The 13,230-nt window shown below is 38.1% G+C and overlaps 1 protein-coding gene across 2 annotated transcripts; it reads left to right on the forward strand.

Moving 5' to 3' along the window:
• Positions 1-32: 32 nt before the first annotated feature.
• On the forward strand, positions 33-9,601 carry UTP18 (UTP18 small subunit processome component). 2 transcript variants are annotated; one of them, XR_012778146.1, is made up of 14 exons: positions 33-396; positions 616-743; positions 848-943; positions 1,591-1,670; positions 1,907-1,992; positions 2,650-2,775; positions 3,682-3,856; positions 4,194-4,294; positions 5,121-5,211; positions 5,530-5,653; positions 6,554-6,728; positions 7,386-7,528; positions 8,720-8,797; positions 9,467-9,601. XR_012778146.1 is itself a non-coding variant. In XM_075519027.1 (14 exons), the coding sequence occupies exons 1-13, from the start codon at positions 73-75 to the stop codon at positions 8,742-8,744; spliced, it is 1,674 nt and encodes a 557-aa protein (XP_075375142.1). In that variant the 5' UTR covers positions 33-72; the 3' UTR covers positions 8,745-8,779; positions 9,447-9,601. The 2 variants fall into 2 exon arrangements, 1 of the variants encoding a protein (XP_075375142.1); XM_075519027.1 differs by having other exon boundaries at positions 8,720-8,779; positions 9,447-9,601.
• The last annotated feature ends 3,629 nt before the right edge of the window (positions 9,602-13,230 follow it).

The following is a 13,230-nucleotide window of genomic DNA, read 5'->3' on the forward strand; positions in this document are numbered from 1 at the left end:
GTATAAGGGAGTCACGTGGCCAGCAAGCATGCTTTCCGGTTCCGGTGGGTGGCGGCCGCCCCGTGAGCAGCGATGCAGGCAGGGGCGCCTCACCTGGGCCCGGCGGCGGCCGGGGCGCCGGCGATGAAGAAGAAGAAAAAAAAACCGACGAAAATAAAGAAAATGAATAAAAGAATGAAGCAGATCCAGCCGCGCGTGGACGCGGCGGCCGCTGAGCGGGCGGCGGCGGTGGCGGCAGAAGAGCAGGCGGCGGAGGAGGCGGCTCGCCGCGCTCGGCACTTGAAGGCGCTCTCCCGTACAGCGGGCGCCGAGCGGGAGCTGGAGGAGCTGGTGTTCGGTGACAGCGTCAACGTGGAGGAGGACGAGCTGCTGCAGCGCCTGGCCGGCCCCGGGCGGGTAGGGCTCGGGGCCCGGTGGGCGGCTCCTGCCCCACGGCCTTTCCTGGGGCCTGGGCCCTGCCTGAGGGGAGCGCGGGGAGGCGGCGCTTTCTGCGGTCCCGAGCAGGGGCTGGTGCTTGCGTCGGCTTCTTGCCCCGTCTGTCTCCCGCCGCCGTGTCTGTCATCTCCCTCCACTAATCTGTGGCTGGGCTAAAATGGCCTGTTTGGTTGTTTTCAGCTTAATGCTGCAGAGAGGAAAAGTCTCCAGAAAGACTCCAGTGATTCGGAAGTAGAAAATGAAGCAAAAGGTAAATTACTGTCTAAAAAGCCAGCCTGGGTGGATGAAGATGATGAAGCTGAGGAAAAGTAAGTTCAAGTTTGCAGGTAGGAATCACGTGGCACACTTAAGAGTGACTGTAAGTGGCTTCAGTCTGAATGGTCTTCGTGTTCTGTGTGTTTTTTCCTTCTAGTGTTGATATGACCCATAGGTATAGGAAAGATTTCATGAAAAGTGATGCTGAGAAGATACTTACTAAGAAAAAGCTAAAAAGAAGACTCGAAGAACAGTGAGTTTGACTAATGTTTTTGTGGCTAATGATGACATAAGATACATTTATGTGACATTCAAAGTCAACTTTGCTCTTTACCCACTATATTCACGTGGCTTGTTTAAAGGCAGTGCTTCTTATAGTATTTGCAGTATTTTTAAATGCCGAATAATACTAAGAATAGTAAATAAAATGTGCATTAGTATTGTCTAGACTAATTTGTTTAATACTTGTTTTAGTAGAGGTGTACAAACTAATTTGTTTTCTAGGGAGTTATACGAGAAATTTTTTACAGTGACACATTGCTTTGTACATAGGATGATGGAAGATATTAACTTAGTATAGTATATAAGAATGAGCTTAAATGTGAGTATAGTCAGACAGCAAAGCAGAACTTTATAGATGTGTTTGGGTTGTCTTGTATTGCTCCAAAGAAACAGTGTTTTAATGTTTGGTATCAATTTTGCTTTAGCTTCACATTCAGGAAGTCAGCAAAACAGAAAGCTGAGTGAAATTTTAAAAAACTTGGTAGCGTTCGAAGTGCAAGTAATCTTGCAAAATTGTGACTGTACGTCTTGTAAGTACTTAATACATAGAAGGAAATTACTTTCTTAAAAAAGCTGGGTTTTTTTAATCCTCTTCCCCCCTCACTCTTCTCTTGCTAGGTTTCAGCGAGCCATGGGAGGAGTTCCTGCCTGGGCTGATTTAGAAAACAGGAAGAAATCCAAAAGGACTGCAAGTGATAGTAACTAAACCCATTACTATTCTAATAAGCGTTTGTGTTAACCTATTCATCTTCTTAGAAAATAATTATTGATGTTTTCTCAGTTTCGGTAGTGTGATAATATGCTGGATAAGTCAGCTTTATTCCTTTCTTCCTTCAGTGTGCTTTGATTTAATTTGTTTCTGTAAGGAATTTGTAGGTTTTGGTGTGGGAATGCTTTTGGAATTAGCCTTTTCAATGTGCTTTGTCTTAATTAGGTGACAGTGATGAAGATGATGATCTGCTATGCAGGACTGGCAATTTCATATCAAACTCAGAGTCCCTGCCAAGAGGTATTTTGAAGGTAAAGGCAAGCCTATCTTTCCACCTCAGTTTGACCCATATGTACACTTTGACTTCTTTGTTGCTATTTGGGCAGTAAAATTAGTGATCATGTTAATTCTTCTTTGCTTCTGTAACTGGAAACTCTAAAGAGTAAACAGTTGGACAAATTGGATAGTTCACATCATGAAAGCATGAAACAATAAATTGAGATGTATTGTTTGACATAATAATTATTTTATATACTTTAAAGTAGCATCTTGTAGTAGGATTTTAATTTCTGCATAGAAAGGACGGAATTCTCCCACAACTTTGAGGCTACTGAAATCGTCTTTGACAAGTGACGGCTTTAAATGAGTGTTTCTTACACTGTCTCTTCTACAGCTATTTCAGATGAGTTGGAATGCAACTAGTTTTACATAAACTGTTAATTTCAAAGTCAGTAGAAAGGCTAGCTAGTTTATCTTAAGTCTACACTGCTGCACTGAAGCAACTTACTGAACTTACTGTATGTTATGCTTATGTCATGCTGTTTAAAAGTTCATCATAGGGTTTGAGATCTTGCTCTTGTAGAATAAAGAGCAATTAAATTGGCTGTTCATCAGTGTAAGCAAAAATGTTTTGGTTTTTTTGTTGTGTGTTGTATTTTTTTTTTTAAACTGCTTGATCTTTGTTCTAGATGAGGACCTGCTTGCCTGCTAATCAGGAACGTTTTGCTAATGGAAAACTGGCAACTGTGCAGTTTCATCCGTCTGCTCAAGTAGTCATGACTGCTGGACATGATCGATCTGTGTCACTCTTTCAGGTGAAGAATTTCAATCTATGCTATGTACATGGCCACTAATACAGAATCTTTTTTTTATAAGTATACCTGAAATAGCCTGGAATGGTAGACTTCCTTTTCTTTCTTCCTGTGATGGTGTGTTCACAGGGGTTGTAATGTCTGTGGTTACAGTGGAATTTGCTTGGTTGAAAGCATCTTGTTGGAAGAAATTTCCATCTGTGATTTCATACCAACCACTTACAGAGTATAGGCAAACATAGTTGTATGAGAGTTTTTAGTTGAAGATTTGTTTTTAAAAATATTTGGTTTTAAGTTTTGCAGTGATGAGGACTACTGAGATTTTTTTTTCTTAAGTTGTTTGTAAAACCTGTAGTGTGGGGAGCAGTCCACTTTCATTTAAACCTGTAATATTGCTGTGAAATCATTTTGGGGGTGGAGAGACTGTACTGCAGCAGGAAACTACTCATTCTGGGATGCTCCTGCCCTGCTCCTCTGAAAACTAAAGATCATAACTCTATTTAGGAACTTTCAGCATGGCCCAGTATCAATGAAATGGTCAGACACAAGTTGAATTTGACACTCCCACAGGGCTGTGGGAAACAACAATTCGGAAGCAAATGTTTCCATTTAGAAAAGCGTGATTTTCTAAAGGAAAATCACAATAGAAGTGATTATTTGAACAAAGCATGGGCAAGACAGGGAAGGGTAGGATGTGTGAGGTTATCCAGGAAGGCTGGGAGTGCCTGATACATAGGGTGAGGAGCCAAGAGCCAGGTTATTTGTAGATTGAGATGAGAGGAAGAGATTAATGCTTCGAATTGGTGTACCTCTTACTGTTTGAGCCTCTTGTACTGGCTAGTTGATACGAATTTTCTATGTAAAAGTATTTGGTATGTTCCTTAATATGATAATCTGTTTTTTTTGAAGGTTGATGGTATAAGGAATCCAAGAATACAGAGCATCTATTTAGAGAGTTTTCCAATTTATAAGGCTTGTTTCAGTGTTGATGGAGAACAAGTTATAGCCACTGGTACTCACCATAAAATGTTCTTTGTGTATGACATGATGAGTGGAAGTATTATTCCTATACAGAAAGTAAGAGGTACGTTTTATAGTGCTGTAAGTGTCTGGGCATAGTTGAAGCTGTCCCAAATAGAGATGGCATATGAATTTGCTTCAAAAGGAGGTGCAGTGAATTGTTGGAGGTCATATTTTTAACTTGTCTTCAGGGATCTTTACTTGGGTACCTTTAGCTTTAGTTTGTCTGGGATATTAAAAGTTAATTGTCACACATAAACAACGTTGAGTTACAGCTTTACTGTGACTGTATTACAGAAATGAAAAGCTGAAGTGGAGTCAAGTCTTATTCATCATACCTCTGAATGTTGAGGAAAAGGAATAAATTATGCCAATTTGAAGTTCTGAATCTCTTTTTAAAGGTGTAGAGGAAAGATTTCTCAGAAGTTTCGAAGTCTCTCCAGATGGATCATTTATGCTTCTAACTGGAACTTCAGGTTACCTTCACTTGTTGTCAATGAAGGTAGCTTCTCTTCATTATTCATGTAGCTTTAGTTTCTTGGTACCTTTTTCCTTTTGAATCTGCTTGTTTATATTTAATCTGAAAAGCAATCTAGCTTTCAGTTGAAACAAAGGTATGATGCATACTATGACAACCTTCAAAAATGAGCTGCTGAATCAACTGACTGTAGCTTTAGAAAATTATTTTGGGGTGTCTGAGAATTTTTTTCTGACTATGCACTTCTCTTTGGGACTGGTGGAGCTAAGGCCAGAGTTTCATGGGTTTTTAAGCTGTCACTGGAAAAAGTTGTATGTCGATGTTGTATTTCGGCCGATTGCACAAACGCTGTACTGGCAAAAGGAATGGTCTCAGCATGGAAACAGGCATCTGAGGGTGGAGGAAATACAGGACTGCTTTTTTGGGAATAGCGCTAGTGCATGCTGGTGTACCGTGTTCATGAATCATGCCATCTACTGTGATTCATAATGTATATAGAATTTTTTCAGTTAAAATTTTAAAATGCCATATGATGGCAGCTGGATTTGTTTTAAACTTTTACTAGGAAAAACACTTTAAAAAGAAAGTTCAGTTCCATTATATAACGAAGACCCATCAGTGAGGGAGTAAATGAGGTTTTTTGAACTAGCTGTAGTTGTGCAACAATAAATTGATCATGGACTCACGAGCATCAGCTTGTGCTCTGGTCTGTAGGCACTGAAAATGTTGATGCTGTTCTTTTAATGTCAGTGTAGCTAACTGAAGATTTTTGTGAGATGGGGTATGGAAACAACTTTCCTACAGATTTTTGGCAGAATCATTGTCACCATTGTTGTTCTTCATCCTATAGACAAAGGAACTGATTAGCACTATGAAGGTAAATGGAAGATGCACTGCTTCTGCTTTCACTCCAGACAGCAGTAAAATATATAGCTATACAAGTAAGTATTCTCTCTAACAGCACTAATTGTAATTCCATTTAAATTGTGTACGTTTTTCTAAGTCACTTACTGTTTTACAAAAATAATTAAAAGACTTTTTACTGGTATCTGGCCTAAAAAATACAACCAAGTGATCAATTATTAAAGAATGGAGTTAACCATTTCAGTACGCCCTTTTTTTTTTAAAAATACCCTACATTTGATAGTTGCAAATGAGCTAATAGTTGTCATCTAATGAAATTTATTTTAACAAAATAGACAAACTAATGTGTTCTGTATATATGGTTTCTATAATTTTCTAATTTATTCTGCAACCAGAGGAAGGCGAAGTATTCATTTGGGATGTGAGAAGCAGAAAGTGTCTACATAAATTTGAAGATGAAGGTTCATTGGAAGGAAAGTGCATCGCTGTTTCAAAAAATAACCAGTATGTGGCATGTGGGTAAGTAGTGACTTGAATTTGACAACTTCTTCCTATCTCATTTTGAAGCTCTTCAGTAAACTTATTGGTGGCTGGTGAGAGTGTAGGAACATGGAATAAGTTTGGTTTTAATGAAGTTAGAGTAGAGGTGAATAGATGAATATAGCTTGTTTTATGATAATAATTTAGTGTTCCATGTGTATCTAAAATACCATAACACACTTAATACCAGTATCACTCCTAATGTATTACTGTTGCCATATGTGGGTTTAGCAGTTAATTTTGAAATCAGACTGACTGAAATAATAAATTCTGTAGTACAAATGTCAGTTCAGGGTCTTCCCCCTTTTCTAGTTCTCTTTCCTATACTCCTGATTTGGCTCCTGCAAGATAGCATGTTAGCATTTGAAGAGATGCCTCAACTCAAAGCCACAAGCTTGAAAGCATTTCTCCAAGTATACTTACTGAGATGCAACTTCAGCTAGCATATCAATTCTTTTAAATGAGACTAGCAAATACTTAAATACAGTATGCATTTTCTTAGCCCACTGTAGAAGAGGATTGTTAAGTGGACTTACTCTACAAGGTATAGAAAACAATCAAGCTTGAAACTATTTCAGAATCTTTTGATACCAAGCTCTCATTGCTTTGCATTCCTTCTGTGTAAGAGATGGGCTTATCAAGGCTCTCCACAGTTAAGTGTGTCTATATATAAATAAAAAAACCCAAACAAACCAAACCCCTCTACTAAATACTGTTATAAACTCCAAAGCAAAATCAAGCTCCAAACAAAATATCATTACAAACTCCAGTAACTAATTGGAAATTACATCTTTAGTTGAATGGTGGCTACAGATAACAAGCTAATAGGTACTGTAAAGGTTACTTCTTGGTATAGTCTTTGTTAATTTATCTTTTTAGTTCAGCTTCTGGAGTTGTAAATTTATATACTACTGATGTCTGTCTCAAAGAAAACCGTCCTAAACCAGTTAAAGCCATAATGAACCTAGTTACATCTGCTACATGTGTGACCTTCAATCCCACCACGGAAATTTTGGCAGTGGCTTCCCGTGAAACTGATGAGGCTGTCAAATTGGTATGTTCAGCTTCTTTAGTACAAGCTTTTTTGCATCTTGATCAAAAATGTTCCTGTGACGTAATAAAACCGATACTGAGCGGATATGTATACTGCAAAACTTGCTAGACTGAGCAGATCAGGGCATGTACAAGATACTGTACATTTATAAGGAAATAACTTTTTCTTCAGGGAAGTTGTTCTGAAAATAACATCTTATGGTCTAGTTTACCTTTTGTTTTTCCCTTTTTAAAATGCCCTTATTTTAGTGCTGTAAATATAACTCAGCAACAAATGTGAATTTTCAGCAGCTGTTAACTGTAATGGTCTTATTATGTGGTGTTTTTCCTAGCTCATTCAAAATTTTGCCAGTGTTGTCGGAATTCTGGCCAACAGTGGAACTATTGAATTAATTTGAGGGATTGGAAGCCTATTTTTACTGCTTAGATGTAATTACTTGAAAATAAATTAGTTGCTATAACTGGCTTTGTAGCGTGTTCATTGAACCTTTTCTCCGGTAGACCTCTATATATAGAGTGGTGTAGGATAGGAATATAACTGAACATTTGAACTGAACATTTGAACTTAACATTGGCCTTCAATTTTAAATTTGTACTTTAATTTGAATTTTAGTGGCTTTTTCCTAATTGTTATAACTAATGACCTATCTCTTAATAGGTACACATTCCTTCATATACTGTATTCTCAAACTTCCCAGTGTTCAGAAGAAAACAGATTTATCTTGCTCAGTCTATGGACTTTTCTCCTAGAAGTGGTTTTTTCTCTGTAGCAAATAACAAAGGCAAAGCTTTGTTATTTAGGTATGTACTAAATTAGGTTTGTTAATCACAGATAACATGTTTATATTCTGTAAGATGGGGCAGATGACTGGTAAATGATAAGGTTTGACTTCGTGATCTAAACTTCACCTGATGACTTGAGTGCAGAGCTGGCTTTCTCTTCTGGAGAATGAGCCTTGTTTATTGTCTGATTATAAAATATACATTGCTGCAGACATCCCTGTCAAAACTGTCATTGTCCTTTTCTGAAATAACTAGGATGTAAAAAGCTAGATACTGGATGGTCTCCCCATTAAAAAAAATAGTTCAGAGGATTGAAATAAGATCTGTGCTTCAGTGTTAATGTCTGTATCTGGCATGGGTTTGTTCTAGTTGTAAAGGCAGGGTGAATAGCACCTCTGGAGAGAGGGTGACTGAATACTGGCACAGGTTGCTCAGAGAGGTTGTGGAGACTCCATCCTTGGAGATACTCAAAAGCCATCTGGACATGGTCCAAGGCAGCTGTCTCTGGGTGGCCCTGCTTTGAGCAGGGGGGGTTGGACCAGATGGCCCAGAGGTCCCTTCCAACCTCAACCGTTCTGTGATCCTGTGATTAGTGCTCAGGGAGGTTTGAAGGCTTGCTGCAAATGCTGGATAGTGCATGTGGCAAGACTGCATGGTTTATTGTGAGGAAATTGCCAACTTACAATTAGATTCTAAAATCCTAGTTTTCATGCGGAACTCGAACTGAGTGGTTGATGTCTGACTATCATAAGCTTAACTTTAGCCTTTTTGTGAGAAGGGAGAGGTGGTGTGGTTTTTTTCTGCTGCTGTGGTCAGGGGTAAGGAGTGGTAATAACTCAGAGCAGGAATATTTCTTTTTTTAAACTAGGTAACTTTATGTGATGCTTGAAAAACTTTGTATTTTTAATGTGAGATTTTAATGATTTATGAAATCTGACAGGGAGAATTTACGAAAAGACTCCCAAGCAAGTCTGTAAAAAATGTGGATTAAATCTTGTGATTTGTCCTTTATTTGAATTTGATCCGCATATTGTAATGACACTTCAAGTAAATCTAGCATGTGGATGATGGCTATCTTTTGCTACACCTGTGTTTCAGATTAGCTAAGAACACCCGAAGTGACACTACTGAATAGTTGTTGCTGCTTTGTGTTGTTCACTCAACAGGTTACTGAAAAGTTTTAAATCTGTCTCAACTTTTTTTCTTCAGGCTGAAACATTATTCAGATTTTTAAAAGAAGATACAAGAGAAAATGGACCAGTAACTGAGGTAAAAGTAGCACTAGAACTGTTGACGACATTGTCTTGAGGAACCTCATTTTCATTTTGCTACCTCCACCTCTTTATAGATGGCAGCAAGTTTTTAATACTGTGTAGTCTGAAACTGTTCTGTCTGGATCACTTATGTAGCAGGCTCCACGTGATGGGCAAGATTCAGGCTTGTCTTGTCAATCTAAGCTTTTCTAATAATACTCTTACAGGGAGTTGGTAGTTCAACTAAACTTCTGCTCAGTCGTGTTGACAGCAGTTTTAAAAATGTGAATCTATTTAAATCAAACTCATAGGCAGTGTTGTTAAAAACAGCTGTAGGCTGGCAGATACTTGGCTTGATCCTGTTAGGAAGTCATGTAAGTGAGCTCACATGAGTCTGCATAATTTCAAATTTAGATTATATAAATTACTGAAGTTTGAAGTATAGCTTGTGTGCAGATATGATTTTATTGTACACTTTAACCTCTTCTTCGGAAACTGGAAAGACCTGTAGCCTTGATAGTAATACAGTAGTTCTGTTTGACCCAAAATGTGTTAATGATTGGAAGCTAAACTTGTTCAGACTGGAAGCAGGTAAGTCTTCTGCATGTTAAGCTTGCATAAAATTTTTTGATGGCTAAACGTTTGGAAGATACTAACAAAATTCTGTACTGATCTTTCCCCAGGTGTTGTAACCTGCAGATACAAGTATGATGACAGAATCAAACAAGTTTTTTTATTTTATGTGGAAGTTCAAAAATACTAATATAACATCTGTGTTTTTGAATGTTGTTCCTTAATAAATGTACCTGATAAGTTTCCAGGCAAGTTGTTTCAACTTTTTCCAATGTTTTGTGTAAGTAAATGACTAAGTAGACTTTAATGGTTGGCATTCAAGCTAATGTCTTCAAGAAATGCCTAAATGTTTTTAGTTATTATGAGCATATGAAGTATTCCAATGCTGAAACAGAAAACACTAGTTTTGTGTAAACTGTCACCTCTGCTCCATGCATTTAGCTCGAGCTTTTCTATCAGCCAGGTTCATTTGAGGCTGGGTTGGAAACAGCACTTTGCTGACTGGAGAATCAAATTAACCTGAAACCCTGTTGATGCAGGCATTGTAGTTCAGCCCAACTTAATGGGCCAGTTATAGCTTAAAGATAGCTGAACCCAAGAAGTGAGAAACACCACCCTCAGTGGTGCTTACTGCTTCCTATGTGTCACAAAAAGAACTGTATGTAATGTGGTTTGAATTCTTAAGGAAGACCCCATTCTTATTTTTCTGTGAAAGCAAAGCATCCTGAGTATCCATACTCGATTTTTAAATCAGTTGTGAAATTCTGATACCATTAGGGTCACCTAGCAAGGACTGCTTCACAGCTGTTGTTGCTGGTTTGTCATCTGATACCAAATATTGCACCTCTAATCACTTTGTTCCTGAAGTGGCCAACTCTTTCTTTTTAAATACATGAACAAAAAGTTGACTAGGAATCTGCTACAATAAAAACCCTGCTTTGAGAATAAATTGTGACTAACGCGTCTGTCCACTTCACATGGGGGAGCTTTTTGGGCAGTAACATCAAGAGCCAAGGTGTGCCAGTAACAAGTAGTGAAGTCATTAAGCCTTCAGTGAAAGTGGCATTACAAAAAAGGTACTCTGAATATGAGAAAAAGCTAATTCTAGAACCCTGTCAAAAATTTTAAATACATGAGCCTATTGTTAAATTCTTGTCATACTGTTTTAAAAAATAGAATATTGTGTTTTCTGATGTAGTGGATTTTTAAAATGGCTTTGCCAGTGATTCATTGTAAGATGAGAACTTGATTTCACAAATCTGAGGAAAAAGCAGAATATGCTCTGGAGGTGTTAAATTGGCTACAGTGTTTAACCTTATTGCAGTGCTAAACATAAACTAAAGACCCTAGTATGGAGGAATAAAATGAAATCATAAGCACACTTTTTTAAGATGCTTGCTGTTGGATTCTTCTGTTAAAAACAAATCTAGCTCGAATCTGGCTGGGACTGAGATTTTGTTGAATTTCAGAAATCTAGATGCTGAAACTGGTTTATGACTTCACTAGAGGGCAGCACTTCATCACTTATTTGGAGACTTGACTGCTTTTCATGTCACTGAACAGTTTGTCTTGTGACGGCAGTGCTGATGAGTGAGGTTTTGATTGTGGTTATCGACACAATTCGCCTTTTTTAATCATCTCTGTATGTCACTGTTGGGGAGGTTTAAGTAGTGTGACTTCATCCACAAAACTGTTAAATAATTTTAAATCAAAGACTTCTAAAAAGCTAGGTTTTAAAATACATTAAGTCTTCTATGAAATCTCTCTGAAGTAGCTGTGAAGTATTTTAATACCATTTAATCCACTTGTCCTGAGACTGTGCCCCTCTTTGCACAGTATGTGCTTCTCCACTTTACCCATAAAAAAAAAAAAAATCCCAAATCCAGTGATTGAAAGCCATATAGCAAGTCATTAGCAGATCTGGAATTAGAACTTGAGAATTAATGAGTTCCTGGACTTGTTTAGTTAGCATAAACACAACAGTTTCTGATCTTCCTTGCCCATCCTGCTGACTTCTGGTTGTAAGAGGTCCAGATTGGATGGAGCAGGAGAGTAAAGGGAAAAGGTCTCATAAGACATACTGAGATGCTGTATGCTCTTGTAACACTGCAAGTGATTGCAAATAGTGGCAGGAAGGAAGGAAAGATTAAACATTTCTTTTTGCAAATTCTGTGATGTAAGTTGCAAATATTAAGCTCTATACTGAGTTATGGGGAGCACTGCAGTACAATAATGTTTAAGCTTTGTACTAAATACCTTAATTCTTGCTGTTGATTTTTGTCTTCTGGAAAGCATAACTTACTGCCCCATCCAATACAAAATAGGGAAGACTTTTGCCTTGAGAAATAAAGAAAACCTCAAGGTGCTTGTTGCATTTCTTTATCGGTTTTGTGCATGATACTTTCATGTACTAAACAGGTCTTAAAGGTCGGATTATATGAAGTAGTGCAAAAAGTTGAAACTTACTAGTGTGTCCAGGGATATTTATTTGCAATGGGATGAATTACTATTAAGTATACATACCACTGTACTCTCATTCTGAAAAACTCAGCTCTTTGTCAGTTTGCCATGTGTTAAGAGTACTTAAGCTTCTGACCTATTTAAAACCTCTTTGTGTTTAATTCCTTTTTTCCTAGCATGGCTTTTTTTCTGGCATGGCTAAGCTGAAGTTCTTTTAATGAATTATTTCTCCGTTTTTCCTCTCCTTCCATTCTCCTTGGCAAAATAAATTTTATTGATGTAGCCCATTAAATATTTATCACTGCAGCCTTTCCCCTTCAGGCTGTGATCTTGTCTGATTTTGCAAGCTAAAGAGAATTAGTCTGGTTAGTGCTTAAAAGGAAACCTCCAAGAAAAAAAAACCTGGCTAGATGTTAGAGTAACACTGGTTATTTAGAAGATTATTGCATTTGCTACTAAGTCTGTCTTGAATCTGCTGTTTGACCCTGCTCCTGTTTGAGGGCTATGTTTATGGTGCAGGTGGTTTAGCAAATTCTTAAAGGACTGAATGATTGTTTTCTCCTCTGTCTCATTCAATATCCAGGATTGCTGCTCTCAAAATTACTTGGAAAGTTATGGTTCTATAAATCTCTTTCCATGTGGAACTGTTTCAACTGCTACGTGATTTTTTCCAAATGCTTGCTGATTAGATTCTCCTCTTTGGACGTAGCGCTGAACCCATCTAGTGGGATGTGGTGGTCATAGCACACCTTGAAAAGAAGCTCATTTCTTGCCTAAGGATGTTTCTCAAAGTATTTGAAGGCCTCTGGTGATCCTCTAAATCCCTTTTTTTGCTATAATTTGTAAGATCTAAGGGGAGGATACAGAGGTTTTCTGGATGGTGTCTGAAATAAGTCTGTGCAGGATAAAATCCTCAGTTACTGCTGTCCAGTACCTCCAGGAGTCTAGCTGGTATCCAATACACCACGCCATCGCTTACTCTTGCACTGAATTCTGCTGTATTTATGCTGCATTTCCTTTTGGATAACTAGCAGCAGCGATGTGCTGGGCACTTAATGACACATTACTGTCTTTGTTTGGCTTTCTTCTGTTGAAAATACGGAACAATTACTGTTTTTTCTGGAACAAAACAGCTCTTGGGTTACTCAGATGTTTTTGTCCCGTGTTTGTGTCACAGTGAGATGGCAATACAGTCTAACCTGTTTTGGGACACTTTCATTGAGGCAGTCTGCACCTGTGTATTTTCTTCCAGTGATTACAACTCTGGAAGTTATACATCTTATTAAAATACTTTGGGACCCCTTAACCTCAATGAAATCTTGTAAGCTGATCAGACACTTTGAAATGGCTGCAATATGATTTGGTTTTCATAATAGATATTGTAAAATGTGCCCGAGATCTCAGTCTTCAGAGTGTTATATTTTGCACATAAGA

This window comes from Mycteria americana, chromosome 16, assembly GCF_035582795.1.
Source record: "Mycteria americana isolate JAX WOST 10 ecotype Jacksonville Zoo and Gardens chromosome 16, USCA_MyAme_1.0, whole genome shotgun sequence".
Classification (NCBI taxonomy): Eukaryota; Metazoa; Chordata; class Aves; order Ciconiiformes; family Ciconiidae; genus Mycteria; species Mycteria americana.

Bases quoted from the DNA above. Each gene is read 5' to 3' on its own strand.
- UTP18 (XM_075519027.1), top strand. From the start codon at position 73: ATGCAGGCAGGGGCGCCTCACCTGGGCCCGGCGGCGGCCGGGGCGCCG. The intron at 6,729-7,385 runs GTATGTTCAGCT...ATCTCTTAATAG, and splicing joins CTGATGAGGCTGTCAAATTG to GTACACATTCCTTCATATAC. The intron at 7,529-8,719 runs GTATGTACTAAA...TTTTTTCTTCAG, and splicing joins GGCAAAGCTTTGTTATTTAG to GCTGAAACATTATTCAGATT.